General features: G+C 40.4%; 1 protein-coding gene across 1 annotated transcript; it reads left to right on the plus strand.

Moving 5' to 3' along the window:
- Positions 1–544: 544 nt before the first annotated feature.
- On the plus strand, positions 545–13059 carry slc43a3b (solute carrier family 43 member 3b). The gene is made up of 13 exons (XM_030115989.1): positions 545–616; positions 7268–7449; positions 7572–7701; positions 10208–10254; positions 10383–10459; positions 10690–10782; positions 10882–11021; positions 11240–11349; positions 11448–11591; positions 12075–12182; positions 12355–12541; positions 12706–12829; positions 12919–13059. Exons 1-13 carry the CDS (start codon positions 579–581, stop codon positions 13027–13029), a joined length of 1491 nt encoding a protein of 496 aa, XP_029971849.1. The 5' UTR covers positions 545–578; the 3' UTR covers positions 13030–13059.
- Positions 13060–18342: the final 5283 nt, after the last annotated feature.

An 18342-nucleotide genomic window follows, 5' to 3' on the forward strand; every position in this document is an offset into this window, starting at 1 on the left:
CCTTATAAGAAAACAATATCTCAACTCTCCTACAATCTGCACTTAACGTGAACTGTATTTTCGTCTTTGTGTAATTAAGCGTGATAGGATGACAACACCGAATCAGTCCTGATTGACCCTAGGTAATGCAGTTACACAAAATGACCACACGATGGCGCCAACAGTCTGTTCATAAAACATCACTCCTCTGAGAGGTCAGTAAATTCATGTTTTAATCACACTTTTCTCAGTCTGGTGCATTTTACATTTAACAGCCCACATCATGGCAAATACATTTGAAGAAATATTAAAATATCAAAATACATGATGAAGGGAATGAATTGTATTTTTTAGGTATATGTTTTTCTTTCAGATAAATACCAAAATGATCACAAAAAAAATTACATACATAAAAACTAGAGAAAAAAAAAATCTTAAAAGTTTTCATGCGAGGTTGATTTTTTACTCATTTAGGGCGCATTTGGACCTGGAGGGGGCAGCCGTGTGTTATCGGGAGGAAATAAAAAACAGTTCAGAATCAGCGGGCTCCTGCAGGTCCTCACGTCTTATAGCCACTGGACGGACAATGTGTGGATTTCATGGACAATGGAAGCACAGTAGGAGATCACAACACCACGTAAGTGTACATCCCGCCGTGAACATACACCCTGAAAACAGGAGACGGGCTTTCTTCTTGCCCAAGTCTGTCACACGACTGTTAATGCAGGTTACAGTTCAGTGTGAGCAGCTGACCACAGCATCAAGTCCTGCCCACACTGCAGCAGGGAACACTCACACTGCAGTACGAAAAGAAGAGTCAATCTAGGCTGAAAATCATTCTGCATCAATCAGATTCCTGTGCAATCCTGTCAGTTTCTGATCATCCGCATGCTTGTTGCTTAAGCAACCTTTATTTATTGTTGTTATTGGTCATACAGTACTGCAGTGGTCAGCTCTGTTGTCTCACAATGAAAATATCTCCACTTCAATGGTCCGCTCCAATATCTTTCTCTGTGGAGTTTGCATCTTCTCTCAGTGATTGTGTGGGTTCTACCTGGGTCTTTTATTGATTCGTTTTATCCTTGAGTTTACCTTATCTAGACTGTTTTTAGGATTGTTGATCAAGTTGTATTTTTGATAATTGATTTAATTTTCTCAACATCTACAGCACTCAGGGTCAAGCCAAAATGTCAACAAAACTCAGGCGTTCCCTTTCTGAAGAGAATATCTCAGAGTGAAGAATTATGTGGCAAATTTGGGTGAGCAGAATTATCAGGCAGCTGAATGAAAAACTAACATTTCCCCTCCTCACTTGTTTATTTTCATCTGTCCAAGTTTAATTAATGATCAACAGAAAATGTACATATAAATATTTGTAACTTTTCCATAAAAAAAAGCAATTTCATTATTTCATAAAACCTTTTGAAAGTCTGTGATCAGTGGTGGTGGAAGTTCAGCCTACTTCTGCTCACCTTGACAAACGGCGTTTACATCTTGTGGACTTTACCTGGTTGCTCAAATCCAGTATTCATGACAGGTTTATTATTCAATCACAAGGCAAACACAGACTCACACATACTGGATCAACACAAGAGGGAAATTTAGAATCATCAGTTGATCTTAATCTTTATACTGTGGGAGGAAACTGGAGTAGCCAGAGAAACTACACACTTCCAAAGGGAGAACATGCAAACTCTACAAAGAAGGTTTCACAGGCTGAAGCTGAGGACATTTTCACAAAGAGGCGTGAGTCTACATGTCTCTCAGTATGAATCTGACTGTATCTATGTGGAAACACGCTCAGGTTGCTGCTGTTATTCATTCTCCTCATTCAGCAGAGTTCTGTTCTTTCAGTATCACTGATGGGGACAAAATCCACTGCGCTCTCACTGTGTAAATACAGGTTACAAAGTTCGTTTGTTGATAGAGGCCTCAGCAGCCTCTAAAACAATGAAAATTAAGAGAGAATCTCCAAAATTTACAGACCTTGTTTGTCTTTCAAGGTCCTTTTGTGCAGAGAACCTGAGAAACGTGCACCAGATTGTATTTTCTAATCACCCTGAAAAAAGGCGGCTTCTGTCCTGCAGTAACTTTAAGTCCCTTTTGAGTAAACAAAGTTAATTTCACCATGCGAGCACAGTGACAGTACAGACCAAAAGCTTATAAAAGGGATTTTCCAACAATCTCAGTTTGGGGCAGGCAGCAGAGGCCTTTGAACTGTGCATTTTCCGAATCATTTCAGCCATTTCCGTTGTATTTTCATTGCTCATTATCAATGGAAGAGATCATTAATTGAAAATAAATAAAATGAAATGAAATTAAAATGAATAAAAGGACAAAAAAAGTATGCATCAGAAAAAGGAAAACTCAAAAAGGAAAACTCGCAGCTCTTAAAACAAAAGGCACTACAGTGCAAACGAAAACAGATGCACAGCATATTTCTTAGTCATTTGTTTTTATCAGCATTTATGAATCAGTCCATTTAAATTGGTTCATATGTTTTTTTTCTCCAGTCACTCTAAGGGATTCTGAAGGGCTGTCACACGCTGGCAGATCACAGTTATTCACAACAAGCACATCAGATCCTGACTGGGAGATGTTTGTGCTCCACTCTCAACCAATGACAGTGTGTGGCTCCACAGTCATCTCAGGTCAAACATTCACTCCAGACTCACTTTGTCTCATTGTTACTGCATTGTTTGATTAGATTATATAAAGAGAGTGAAGCACAGTTTCTCCGTGCCTGCGGGTGAGAAACACATAAAACCATGACACATCTATAAAAACACCTCAAACATTATGGTGAGGGTATTCAAAAGCGTGATGTTAACGACTCTGTCACCACCTGACCTCAAGCATCATGTGCAGCATTTAGTTGAAACGTAAAGAGGAAGTAGTGAGTGTGATGGAGAAAGAGTCCCGTGGTCTTTACGCTTTTTAAAATCTTTTTTTGAACAAAGATGGCGTGACTACTTACTGCTTCTGAAATTGCTGAAACTAACACTTTTATTGTTGGCATAAATGGAGAGAGCTGGAGGCTGATTGCACAATTGCAAAACACGTGATTCCTCCGGTTACATTTTTTTCCCTTCCAGTAATCAAACATTGCTGCAACATGTAAGGTATAGTGGAAGAAAAAAAATACGGTAACACTTTACTTGAAGCACCCGGTATAACACATTATAAGTAGTTATAAACACTCATAAATGATCACAATGCTTTATAACCCACTATACAGCATAGGATTAGGGTTAGGGTTAGGTCCTGATGTTATAAAGCATTGTGATCATTTATGAGTGTTTATAACTATAGTTATACAGTGCTATAATGTACTTATAATGTGCTATACAAAAATACATAAAATAACATGTTGTCAGTACCAGCAGTTCTACCATGAACCCACACAATCAAAGGTACATTCACATTGTTTCTGGAGGTTTATTCACCAGACTCACTTTCGTTTCTCTCTGTATGTCATATTTCAATTTACTGTTCCCACTGACAGTGAATGACACCTGCACAACAGTTGTTCCTCTGTATTTTATTTCTTTCGTATTGCACTGCTATAACCGCATCAAATGTAATTTGTCCACATTCAACACTGGAATGATTTGAGTCACTGCTCCTGTAAACTGATTTTTTTTTTTTCCGTTGTGACTGAAACTCCAGAAGCAACTGAGTCTTCTTAGTAGTTTTCCCAGAAGTCTGTATGTCAGCTGGAGCTGCATGGTGCTGCTGGAGCTTGAAGGCTGACGCAGTTTGCATGTTTTACCTGGGTGTGGGTTTTCTCATGTATTCTGGACATGCATACCTGCAGAATTGACATCTCTGAACAGCCGGTCCAGAGTGTATCCCGCCTTCACCATCGTCTCCAGCTCCCCACAACCTTCAGTTCGGTAAATCACTACAGAATGACGATGAATGAAAATTATATATATGGCTATGTCACAAATCTGTGCGAGAGCATTAACTACGTGTCTCTAAATCATCATTCTTTTTTTTTTATTTTAATTTGTCAGCTGTGTGTCTGAATCCATAAATCGCTCCATTAGAGCTCATACTTGTTATTTTCTAAAGGTTGACGTTAGTATTTAGGGTCAATCCAGTGAAACAATACGATTTTCTCGCTATTGCAGAATTTATTCTTCGAAATTTGTGCTAGAGGGGGATGGCACCATAAAGATCAAATAAGCCCTGTGGGGGAAAAAAAAAATGAATAATATCAGTATTGTTCAACTACTACAACGATTGTAGATTATGGTTTGAAAGAAGTCATGGGTTTGTTTTTTGAAGCCATTGCTTTATATTCCCAGATATGTGTTGTGTGATGGCGGTGTTAATGCCAGGTCAGCGGTTTCAGGAAGTGTTTCCGGAGGTTTGCATGCCGCTGCTTTGTGCTTATGGGCTGTCTTGTGATGAGGTGATGATTGCAGTTTTCAGTGGGTCTTTATGTTGCATGACTTGAGTTATTGTTAGACGACCTCCAGTGACGAACACGTCTGCCTTTCGGCGACTCCCAACCTTCAGCCTCCATCATCTTGTGGACTCTGCAAACACAGAAAAGACAACATTCGACGAGGCTTCAACGTTACTCTAATTATCTGGGTTTTACTAATGATGATTATGAACCAGCGTGAACTCAGATTGATCGTCTGCCGTGTCAACAGCGGTGTGGTGACAGCCCACGTAAGAGAAACTGCCACATTAGTGTGTGTTGAAGTCGTTGGGTGGGACGTGTTGACTCTCCATTGTGATGCTTCTGTGGTTATTTGGCACCGCTCTTAAAATTCATGCCAAAGGCTCTGATTATATTTGTTATAGTGTTGGCGCTTCGCATGATGCGACTTACCTTTGTCATCTGGTATTGTCATTGTCAGACACGCTTTTTGAAGTATATAACTGCCAATCTGTTTTTAATTCCCCTACCAGGCTTTCTGCAAAAAATAACACACATTCTTCTCTTAAATTGATGCACGAACAATCAAGGTAACAATGAACTAGGAGGACATGCAGCGACTCTGAACTCAAGCTAATCAAAAAACCACATGTTGAACGGAAAAAGTGTGTCTTAAGACTCTTCCTGTTTTTAAGGGTGACAAATTTAAACATTTCCGTTTCATAAAGGACGGGTGATAAGCTGTGGCTATGTCGTCATTTTTATCTGGCTCACTTTCAGTTGTGTTGCTCCGTTCAACAAGAGCCTCTTCTTCAAGGTCAGCTCACTTGTTCCAGCCACAGAGGAAAAGTCGATGAACTAGATTCTGTGTTCTTGTCTGAATGTCTGAGTGGAGAAGCTGATGGATGTCTATATGGCCCCCCTGATGTACTCCTGGATAAAGGACTTTCTGTCCAACCCACCAAAGGTTCCCACAGATCCTCGGCATCGGCAGACGGCACCCACCCTGGCCGGCAGCTGTTCAGCCTGCTGCCATTAGCAAAGAGACTTAGAGCCTTAAACTGCTGGACGAACAGGATGAGAGACAGTTTCTACCCCATGGTCCATCAGACTGCTGAACTCAGACAACAACGCACAGTATTGCTTCTCTTGTTCTAATATTTGCTCTATTGCTTGTGATTCGATCTCACTGTATTCAGTACGCCTTGACTGGCATCAACATAAAGCATCAACATGGGACTCATTTTCACTGTGATGACCTGATTTCTGTTTTCTCCATCATGGGACAGATTCAGTACACGGCTGTTTGATCCCAGGCCTGGTGTTCAGATCTGGTCCCTGAAGCCTTGACCTCTGTGTCAATGAATTTATGGAGACAGAGCTCAGGTTGTTTTCACCTTGACAGACTCGGCAGTATAATGGACACATGGTGTGTCTTTATATTAGACAATGTTGCATTTTTTAACATGTTTTATTCTTTTCAATATTCACTATTTGTAAACATTGTTATAACTAAACAGACAATCAAAGTAGTAAAGTAGTTGTTAATATTTTCAATTCAATGGAAAAAAAATGCACTGCATGTTTAGTTATACGTTAAGAGATTTTAAAAAAAGGTGGCGAATTTGTTTATTTTGACATCACACTATGTAATGTTGTCTCTGTGCTAGAAAAAATAAAGACAATTAAGGAAAGAAGTTCTCTACCATCATTAGATAAAATAAAAATAATATGGCCACTTGGAATTTTCTTAATGAGCCCCTTCATGTTAAGCTTTAGTAGTATATCTGCTTCAATAACTCTAACTGCAGTGTGTTTTATAGGTTTGTGATGAAGTGACAACTCACAGTTAGTGTACAATCAAGCCTATCACAAACAAAAGTGCTCTTATCTCTCACTCTCTTTCAACTGCCTTGTGATTGTCTTCATACTGAAATCTACTGTACTCTCATGGGTTTAAAGCTTTCTTTCTCATGAGAGACATGTAGCATCATGCAAAGTCAGGAGACTCTGTAGCATCTTTTAACAACCTGCCATTCAGTGATAAGACAGATCAATAATGTTTTGTCATATGGACACAAAAGAAAAGTTATTTTCTTAAATTTTCCAACGATCTTTTGGTAAACCAGGCCCGGCCAGTGCGTCCTCATCTGGAACATGTCTTGCAGTTTCTGTGGCTCTGCTTAAGGCTCCGCTGGGAAAACGTTGTTTATTTTCAGCAGCCAATAGCTCACTGTCCAGGCGGTTTTCTCTGCTGCAGAGCAGAGAAGTGAGTTTCAGTAAGGGGAAGACCGAGAAGGGGACAGAGGGCGGGCCGGAGGAAGGAAGCCCTTGTCAGTATAAAGCCAGACTGCAGGCCTGGAGCGGGACGGTTGTGGGTTGTGAAAGCAGTTTGGAGCGATCCTCACAGGCTGAATTGTGAGTACAAGCTAGTTTGCAATGCAAACAAGGAGTATTTTTGTTTTATGGGAACACAAATAGGTTATTTGGATGAAATGTGCCCTGTGAACAGTAAGTTTTCCAGTAAGGCTTACTTCACTTCTTCCTGTCCAGTGTCTGTATGTTTTTGGAAGCGGAGCGACCTTTTGAACTAGATTTGACCAAAATGTTTTAAACCCCTTTTGAGTTGCAGCCGATATCCCTTAACTTCATGACTTCTCATTTCAATGTGATTTGACATGAATGATTAGTTGTCATTGATAAAAGTGACTGATTGATTTTACAGGTGCAGGTATCAAAGGTACCACCGAGCCAAATGCATTCATCGTTTCTTTTCTTGTTTTCTTTCTTTCTTTTTATTGGCAGGCACAGTGTCGAAAGAAAGAAAGAAAAACCCTGCATATGTGTGGGTTTGCCTCTCTGTCAGTGTTCTGTCTGTGCGTGTGAGTGTAGGATCATGGCTGGCAGCTTGTCGGTGAAGCGCTACTTCACCTTTGCCACGGGCCTGGTGGAGTGCCTGGGCTTTGCTGGAGCGGTCTTTGGCTGGGCTTCACTCGTCTTCGTGCTGAAAGAGGATGGCTACTTCAGCTCGCTGTGTGTCAACTCCACAGGGGCCAACGCAACACAGATCCTAGGTGAGTGTTACCACTGTGAATCATGGATATGATTTGAAGCTGCATAATGAATATTTCTAATCTGAATGAAAGACAAATTATACCTGTGATGCATCGTCTTCTCTGTTTTTTTGTGTTTGCAGATTGCAGCAGACAAGATGAGCAATTCTCTCTCATTTTCACCATCGCCTCGTTTATGAATAATTTCATGACAATGCCCAACGGTTTCATCTTCGACCGCTATGGCACTACGGTGGCTCGTCTCGTTGGCATGTAAGTCCAGCAACGCAATTTATTCAAATTATTTTAAGAAGTCAAGAAGACATGTTAATTAGGGACAATCAGGGTTTTCATTCTGTGTCAAGACCTGTGACGAGCCGCACATCAGATGTGTTTATGACTTGAAATCCAATACTTTTTGACATTTGCATCAGTTCTATTAATGCTTAGAATTTAGTGTTTCAGTTAAATACAAACATATTCAATGTTATATAATTCTATTTTTTTTTCCATTTTTAAATTTTTTGGAGATTTTGACATTTCTAAATGTTTAAGCTCAGTCTATTCCCATAAGTGATTTGTTATACACATTTTTTTCCATCTCTGCAGTGTGCCATATTTCCATCTACACTCTCTTTGAAGGCACCAGACTCTGATAACAATAACAGGAACTTTACTCCCCACAGCAGGGCATTTTCTGGTCATCGACCACTCCCCGTCTTTAAACATAGTTCAGATCCAAAATAATATATTAGATAAACAAACCACATACACAAAAAGCACCGGCTGCAGCTTCCACTATTTAAAGGGTTAAAACATTGTTTTTGTCACTGGAGCCTGGAGAAATATTTCAACACAGATTCATTTTTGGAAAACATGATAGAAATATTATTTTAACATTGCACGTGCTAAAACTGGAGTATTTTATGACGTGGAGGTTTGTTATTGATAGTGTCCACAACAATAGGTTATTTATTCACTTTGGAAAATTCAATTATTCACGGAACAGAGATAAATTTAACCGAACCTGTTGTGCTTTATCTGCTGTTGATGTGCATGTCTAAAAAAATGCAACCTAAGAAAAAAAGTCAAAAGTCAAAAACTGATGCAAACAACAACACACTAACATTGCCTGTTGGCAATTTTTAAAGAACTTCTAAAGCAGAGAAATTGTTTTTGGACTGGCCTGGAGTAGACAACCTAATGCAAAATGGGAACATGCAAACCGTGGTATTCTCACTGTCAGGCCAGAGTGCCAAACACCTTTCAGCCTGTAAAACTTTATCCTGATGTAAAAGGTTACATTAGGATAAAAGCTGCTTCTCCCAAGAAACTCCCAATATTCCTGAATGGATAAATTTTCAGCTGCTGGCCGTCACTGTTTGCAAGTGATCACCAACGAGAGCGGCCATGAAAGTAGCTTCTCTACTGCTGCATCTGTGATTTGTCCCCACAAAGTTTTTCACTTTGCTAGACTGGCAGTGAAACTTGTTGCACTCTCATGGCTGCACTTTCTCACGTCCAGTGCTCATGCTTTGGAGTCGGCCCAACATCAAGTCAAAATGGTTATAATTTACTGTTGGCGACATTAAACTACCAAAATTATGATCAGAAACCTGAGACGACCCTTGTTAGAGATACTCAGGTGACCTTCCTGAGAAAATTCCACTTTGGGAAAGTGTTGTTTTTATCTAGACAGGAACAGATGTGAGAACAAACAGCAGCATACCAGTCCAACAACTGGAAATGTTTTCTGAAAAATGACGGAAGACAGGTCTAATGAACATCTCAACTCTGTGCGAAGTCCCAGTGGAGAGAGAAATACGAATAAATATCCAGGTCAGGACCGTTACTCACCAGAGGGTGGTGGAGGAATGTTAGTTTTTTAAAGAAAAAATAAAAAGGATAAACTTTTTTTCTACAGATGTTCAGACTTCATGACTAAGCCATCCTCCCTCTCGCTTCATAGTTATTATCGCTCATATATTAAAACGCCGCGTACACATACCTGTCCAGTTTATCTAAATCCATGATAACAAACTGGCACTAAGGACACCCATATGTTTCCACTAAAAGAGGGTGGAGGGAAAATAAAGAGCCAAGGAATTTGAGTCGCTGGCAAATGAAGATCTGGATGCTTTAGAAAAGTCAAGAGAGGAAATTAAAGTCGGCCAGAAGTTGTACAAACAAAACGAGACACAAATCTGGAGATTAGCAAGACTCAGATGTTATTCCACTCTATAAAGACCCACATTTTTCTGCAAGTAATTTGAATATAGGCTACAGAGAAGAAAGAAAATGTGCTCTTTTTTTCATGTGTTTTTTTTTCACATAACTTGATTATTACTTTTGATCTGATCTGGATTTTATTGTCAAATGCAAACAGAATGTGAGTCACTCTCATACAAGAATGATCTATTTTCAAGACTTCACTGAACAAATACAGTACATGAACTATTCACAATTCTCCTGTGACTCAAGTGTTACCCTTTATGCTAATTCCCTCAAAAAGGACAATGGAGCTTTCTCTTGTAAAACTACATTAATTCATGAAAAACTATGAGTTTGATATTTATGTGACACTTTTGTGACGTGATGCAATTTTGATCAAGGATTGTTGAGGAATTGTCAAAGACTTCGCCAGCTGAATTGGTTCTATTAGTATTTTCCAATATGTATTCCTGATGAAACCAGTGTGCCTTTAAGATCAGTTGTGATGAGATTTCTGTTGTTCTTGTTGTTGTTTGCCTCTTTCGACACTTTTCTTCTCTACCAACAGATTTCTTTACACAGCAGGAACCTTGATGGTGGCTTTCTCAAGTTCAGGTGAAAAACATTTCTTTCTCTAAATCTTTTTTAGCTCTCTTTTTCAGACCTTTGCTGTCTCTAAGATTTACCAGATGAACGGCCAGATACGTTACAAAGATGACTTCTTCCTCTTGTTTCCCCCTCAGCTGTTCCAAACCTGCTCTTCCCAGCCCTTTGCTTCTTGGCTATGGGTGGTATTTTGCTCCTGATCACCAACATGCAGGTGATCACATGAACATTGCTCACAGAATGAACACGGTCCATGTCGCTGCAGCAGCTGGACCATAAGCAATCTTATTAAACACCGATTAGGTCACAGTTGTAAACATTGTTATCTGATTATATCGATCATTTCCAGTTTAAGTTGGACAACATCGAGTCAGGATTTTAAAGAAAGAGTAAATACACATTATTACTTATTTGTTTGAACTATTTCAAATGTTTTTCTTAAAGGTTGGCAACTTATTTGGCTCTCACCGATCCACCATCATCACCCTTTACAACGGGGCCTTTGATTCTTCCTCAGCCCTCTTCCTCATCATCAAGGTGACTCGCATAGAGATATTTACACATTTATAAAACCGGCAGGCTGTATTGATCCCATCTCATCTATCAACGATTACCCCTCCCCACCGCCCCGTGCAGCTGGTGCACGAGTCCGGCGTCTCTCTTCGTGCCGCCTTCCTCTTCCTGTCCGCCTGCAGCGTCATTCACCTGCTCAGGACCTTCTTCCTGCTGCCAAGGAAATTCATCCCTTACCCTGTGCCCGATCACTACACCTATGGGTAAAGATCGCCAACAGACCACGGAGATATCGAGACACAACTTTCAAGTTGTGTTTTTAATCTTGTTGCTCCTTAAATTTTGCTTTCATGTCTATTTTCTGATTCGTGAGCTTGGATTTGAAAACCTAATTTATAAAGCAGACACAAACATAGACAGACGATAATTACCTGGATCTCGTCAGTGTCTGGCTGGCCTCACTGTGACCTTTACCTGCCAGATTAACCTGCGGTAAATCAGAGGCTCTGAGCTCGGAGGAGTCCGCGACTGACAATGCTCAGACGGCGGTGGACGAAACGCCCCTCAACAAAGACGCAACTGTGACACAAGGTTTGTGTTTCCATCCAAAAAACAACAGTTTCATACGTTTCGTCATTGTGCAATTTTTACTCTCTGATTTTCTTTTTTCCTGTCTTCATCTCCCTCAGTGAAGACTTTCCGTCAGTGTGTGCTCTCCAGGTTCTTTGTGCTTCACCTGCTTTGGTTGTCGGTGATGCAGCTCAGACACTACCTGTTCATCGGCACCCTCAACCCCATGCTGCAGAGGCTGAGCGGCGGAGAAGCCTCACTGGGTAAACACACGGGAGCTTTACAGACACTTTCTTGTTTGTAAAATTCAGTCATCCTCCCCATTAGCAAGTCCAATTCAGCAAACACTCAACTCTCTGCATTTATTTCTGCACTGAAGCTGTAATCTTAAATGAAGAGAGAAATTAGTATCAACCAAGTTTTTTCAAAACAACCAGACATTGACCTCAACTAGAAATATAATTTGATCACACTGCATTTGCACCATATATTTCCAAGCATTTTAGTCAATTACTTTTACTTTTTTGTGCTCAAACCACATGAAACATTGCAGTACTGGTTATTTCGAGCTTATCGTAATAGTAGTCAAAATGAAACTATAATCTGTGTGTGGCCCCTGAACAGAAATGATTAAACACTGGAAACGGCAGTCTCAAAACGTCAAACCAGTTTATGGTGTCTTTTGTTTGATGTATGAAACACGTGTTGGCGTTATTCATATCGGACGACTTTGTTTGTGTCTGCAGTGAGTCAGTACATCAATGCCTTCGCCATCACCCAGCTGTGTGGGGTGCTGTGCGCTCCCTGGAACGGCCTCATCATGGACCGACACAAAGGCAAACCCCGAGCTGCAGGTAACATGAATGACATTCAGAAATCTCAATAACCACATTACAGCAGTGGAAAACATAAATAAAACTTGGTGCGGTTTGAATTTAGACCGAGGTTTTCAATTAATTATTGTTTTTTTCTTTCTAGAAGAACAGCGTTTGTGTTTTAATGTTCTGCCCGGCTGTGCGTTTGCAGGAGAGACAGAGCAGGAGGCAGACTTGCGGGCCTCGGTGCTGTCCCTCTTCCTGACGGCGCTGCAGTGTGTCTTGTTCTCGCTTTGTGCCTCCACCCCCTACCTGCCCCTCCAGTACCTCACCTTCATCCTGCAGGTGCTTAACCGCTCCTTCCTCTACGGTGGGAATGCAGCCTTCATCAACTTGGCGTGAGTATCAAGCACGGAAAGTCTTCCCATGTACAACATGGAATCCTGTGTGTACAACTGGGAGTTACAGGGATAAAATCCCAACATTTCTTTTAAATGAATGTATTGTGTTTATTATAACGGATTTGATTTTTCTCCTCTTTCATCTCTTTTTCTCATTGTAGGTTCCCTTCCTGCCACTTTGGGAAGCTCTATGGTATGGTCATGGGCCTGTCGGCAGTGTTTTCATTGCTGCAGTATCCCTGCTTTGCTCTGGTGAAAGGCGCGCTGCATGGAGATCCTTTATATGTGAGGAACCGTCACCCACGACTCATGCTGTAGTCCTCCCGTCATGCTCTCACTTCGACTCCTCTTCTCCCCCCTCCTCGTGTCTGCAGGTGAACGTCGGCCTGACGGTGCTCAGTCTGCTGGCCTTCGTCCATCCTCTCTCCGTCTACCTGCACTGTCGGCGGACTTCCAGAAACAAAGCTGCCGCTGCCTCCTCGTGAAGTCTGTAAAACGAAAATGATGACTTGCGCACTGAATTTCTCATCAGTCACACCGATAACTTATTAGACTGTGCTCTCGTGTTCAAGGTTGAAGTTGGTTTTGGTTCCTCAGACGGTCGGTTTCCATTAAATTAAAAGCCACTGCCATTACTCTTCTTCCTCTGTTAAAGAAAGGCCTCTGTGCCCGAAATCCAGTGAATCATCAGCCAGTTTGAGGATAATCCTCCTCCTCAGCTTGAAATTTGGCCGAACCTGAGCACACGTAATAGTCTTATCTCTGTCTTCATCCTGCTGCTTCCCTCAGCAGTGAAATCACCAGTAAATGTGTCATTTCCACATTTTACATGTTCAAGTCATACTAGAGCCAGCAAGTGACGTGTTTTGTTTTTGGGCGTTTCGCTTTCGCCACATGGTCCTCTTTAAGTCATCTTGATGACGTCCTCTGTTTCTGGTGCTTGTGGTGAATTGTGGAGATTTCATCATATCTTCTCTTGAACGCCTACGTTTTGGTGAGCACTTCTGATTTTTCTTCGTCAAGCGAAAGATTTTTGTGATAATCAAAAAGCACTTGTGCTCCTCAGTCTTCAGGGACACTTTTGCGGTACATGTGTACCTTAAACTTTGTAAATGTTGCCAAATCAACTACCTCTATCTTTTTCAATTCAGTTTTACTATTTTATCATTGCATCTTTAATTTCCAAAGTCACATCAGTACTTTTTTATAACAGCAGATAACTCCGATTTCAAGTGTCAACACTCAGCTTTAAATAAGCATGTTGTCATGTTGTTTTACACTCAGATGAAACAGTCAAATCTCTCGCACGCTTGTGTTTTTACTGATATAATGCTGCTTGACTTATTTCAACAGCTGGTGGTTGGATATAAAACAGGAAATCGAATGAAAAAGCCATAGTTGAAGAGAGTAAAACAGTGTTAGCTTTCCTGAAGCATAAACTTTGCAACTAAATGTTTCACTCTAACGACGACAATCAAATGTCACAATGTAAAGCAGACAGTATAAAATCTAGGACCATTTTGAATAAAATCATTTAACTAACTGTTAAGAAAATTATTGATTGCTCAGCCCTCAAAATGATTTATTTTATTCTGAATAATTCAACAAAAGATGACTTTGCATGTACAAACATAAGTGCAAATCAAAATATGTAAGATCTGAGCTGTTTCCTCTACGGTCCTGTGCCTTTAAATGTATCTGACATCGTAGAGTGAGTTCAGACCGCATCAATATCTTCCCTGCTATATGGAATAATTCAGAATATTAATGAAAAACTATCTATGGATACATAATTATGAAAATCTGTATGTTTGATTTTTTTTGTAACCAATGTCGCCTGCTCTAATTGTAAGCTGCCTTAACTATTATGTACAATATGTCCTTTGCAGTCTGTTGAGTAACGTATCCACTCAGTGCTGTTTTTTTATATTACATGTACGTATCCGTGGCCAGCTGTCAGTTAAGCTTAAGGATGCCAGAAATGTATATTAATGCAGACCTACACCTCAGTGAGGAGTACTGTCCCCATAAGGAGGGGATTTCTGTCGTCAGATCTGGATGAATCCTCAGCAGCTCCTCAGCCGAGCCCTTCTGTCAGTACAACTGTTCTGATGTCTGTGTCACTGTTCAATAGGAGTGGGCCAGAGGAAGCACAGCTCTGCCCTCTACTGGCCTTGAACTTGACATGTTCAATCCTAACATACATCAGATCAGACGCCTGGTTTGTGCAGTCTCAGGTGTCATGAGGATATGTACACCATAACTAATACTAATATGCAATAACTCATGAAGGGAAATTTAATGTTTTCTTTTGTGATGAGAGAGTTTGAAAGTTTGAAATGGTAGTCATGTGATTGAAATATAATTAAAAGCTATACAAGTATAGTTTAATCCACTGTGCTCAGCCAAATATTATTCAACTTTTTATATTAACAGTTACAGTTTTTAAAAGGGAATAGATACTGCCGCACTTATGTTTTACCGCCAAAATATCTGTTCTGTTAGTTTTCAGTCTGTTTTGCGGTCGAATTCAGGTGATTGTCTGTTACTGGTGTCCTTTAAAGTGAAACAAAGACATGTGAAACATGTTCAGCTAATGTGTTATTTGTATACATGCCAGCAAAAATGCCATTAAAGTGCTAATTTAAAGCTTTGCTACCACAGTGTTTTTCAATGAGTCCTTGGTTTCTATTTACCGATTGGTGAATTAATTTATGGGGATGTATGAGGTGTAGTGTACAAAATGCAACATGAATATAATAAATTGCTTAACATTTTAAACAGCAGTTATATCACTAACAGAAGGTGACTGCGGTTATGTAGTTGCGATGCACATTGCAGCAGTACTTTGCATTGTTTTCTCACAGGGAAAATAAACAGGTTTGATTCCAGAGTTGAAACTTTTAATAATGTTAATGGTCTTGGAAGATGTGACCACTTTTGTGCATCAACAATATTCTCATCAATAGTTTCTATTGATGATTCTCACAAAAGCGAGCAGATGTGCGTGGGTGTGTGTGTGGTTGCCCAAAAAAACAAACCATTTGCCAAGTATTGCTTGAGTTCAGCAACACTATGCAGGGATAGTTTTTTACTGATTTCCCCACGATGCAAGGTGTACTTTGGGATAATGTGGTTTTCTCACAAAAACGTGCAGGCTTACCTGAATGTGGTAGATCAAGTTTTAAACTGTACAAGCTCAGTCACTCGCTCATGTATGAGTGTGTATAATTTGATGTTAAAATAACCAAAATTACAGCATCTTACTCATGAAGACCCTCTTGGTGCATTCATGAGTAACTGGGGAGTTGAAAAGGCTTCACTTCACCTTTTCAGGTCAGGGATGTCTGGCTTCACTCGGCACGACAGCAGTTCAGTTTTTTGGAATTTAAGACATGCTTATCCCACCCACAAGTAACATTCTCATCTCAAATTTGATTTTACTCCCTGGCATAAATTACGACTCATCCACGAGCCAATTCAATGAATCACATTTGTCATTTGTAACTATAAAGTTTTATGGCAGCAGTTATAAGATATGAAAATATTCAACAACAGAAAAAAAAGTAACAGTTAAACAGCAGATGTACAAATGTACCTTCTACACTTCATTTTAACAACCGTGTTTCATGATTGTTATGAGGATCTTAAACTTATAAAACACTAGTGAGTTGAACCTTACCGGCCGGTAGCTATTCAAACCTTCATAAAAGTAGTTCCTGATCTGTTCAAAAGCTGTGCTTAAGACAATACGTTAATATGACGGCAATAAATAACAAATGTCTTTTTCTCTAATTAGGCCCATATGTATGATTGTAATGCATTATATATGGTTTATTTTTAAATACATGTATATTGACAAAGTCCTGCAGTCCTACGTCTGTGGAGGATTTCTTCGAGTAAAAACTGGATTTCGTGGATAAAGTTAAAACCTGCAGAACTTCAGAGTAGCATCGAACTACAGCCTGACTTCTTCAGTCACACTGAAACTGGTGATACTGGACAGCATCTGCCACGTTATTGCTGAAAGTGGTGGAGAGACTTTAGTCTGGGGGGGGAAGAAAATCATCTCTGGCACCTGAAATAGCGGGGACACACCCCCGCAACACCTGCTCTGGCCTGACTCCCAAACACTCGCAACCCAGAAATAACTTCAACTTCAACTCCGAGTCTATCACATCACAAAGGTGTGGTTGTGCGTGCGTGCGTGCATGCATGTGCATGAGTATATGTACGTCTGCGTGGCGAGCGCGTGCGTTCCATCTGCGTCATCAGTGATCACAGTTTCAGCATCTCACCAGTTTCAAACATACAGACTTACATAAGTTCCTGGCAGAAATCGGGGTGATGTCCAAAGGAGGGGGAGATAAAAATAAGCCGTCTTGTTAATGAGATGATTTGTTAAGTGTTTGTGTGTTCGTGTGGACACTGCGGATGACTTTATGACACACACCGGCTTACTCAAACTGTCAATTGAAATGTGCCTGTTCTCTTTCACTGGTGCAACAACAGGAGGAAAAAAAAAAAAAAAGATGCGATGGCCTCACTGACAGCTGCTGTATACTGTTTTCCATCTGCTGCTAGTAGCTTATACAAAAACAAGTTCAGCAACGTTTTGATTTGCTGAAAAAATAAACACAGCAAGCTCATATGCAGCATCACTATAGATTTTATGTTATTTTACTGTTCATTTATTTTGATGAAATTAGATTCATATGAGAGGTTTTCATGCGTTTATGCGCCCACGCTGCACCTTTATGACCTTTCAGCGACCCGAACAGGTGGAAATGTAAATAAGTTGTAAACATGATGTACTTAGACCAAAGTGTCTCTTTTGACACTTAAACAAAATATCAAATGATTCATTATCTTGCAAAAAAAGTTTCTCAGACCTTAACTGTCGCAAATAACTCCCACATTTTGTCTGATTCATACATTTTCATCGACTTCATTCTGCCTTGAATATATTAGTCTTTAAAGAATATCTGTATATGTGAGTTAAACAATGTTTTTGGTTTTTCATGTATATGGCGTGTGTGTGTGTGTGTGTGTGTGTGTGTGTGTGTGTGTGTGTGTGTGTGTGTCAGCATTATAAAAGAAGTCAGCAACATATTTTTTTTTTCTTTTTTGTGGGATCAAGACAGATCCAGAGAGCATACTGTGTTTACACCAGTTCAAATGTCAGTGTACCCGTGAATCACTTTGAAGCAGCAGGCAAATGTGAAGATAACTGGGAGGGAATCTGGCAGTGGAGCTGTGTGTGTGCTCATATGCTCCCACCCAGATTAATACATCTTCATTTTCTTTGGCAAGTACATGGATCTTGATCATGTTGCGCAACGAGATGAACATCAAGATAAAATCGAAAAGGTTTCGGGACCACAACCAGACTAAAAGAGAAAGTCACGCCTGCACCGACCCTAAGCTTCACATGTAAGGACTTCGTGTTTCATTGCAATGTCTCGTAATGACCAGGATCCCACATTATTGGTAGATCTTGCACCGCAAGCTCTCAAAACCTCTTAGATCACGGACACTAATTAGTGAGTTGGCAGCCTCCCCCAGATACCCAATGGTGCTGTGAATACATACATGTGCAGAAACACACACGACCTTATCAGCTCCAGGGCCCCCTGCAGAGGCCTGCTTGGTGAGCTGTCTGCCTCCCCCATGCAGTCAACCGCGCCGCGGCCAAGAAACAGTGTGATTCCACAGGAGCAATTTATTCCCTGCACTGTGCCCACAGCTTGGGCTTACAGATGACCTTCCAAAGAGCAGGTTTTGGTGATTATGTGTTC

Source organism: Salarias fasciatus, chromosome 2, assembly GCF_902148845.1.
Source record: "Salarias fasciatus chromosome 2, fSalaFa1.1, whole genome shotgun sequence".
NCBI classification, from domain to species: domain Eukaryota; kingdom Metazoa; phylum Chordata; class Actinopteri; order Blenniiformes; family Blenniidae; genus Salarias; species Salarias fasciatus.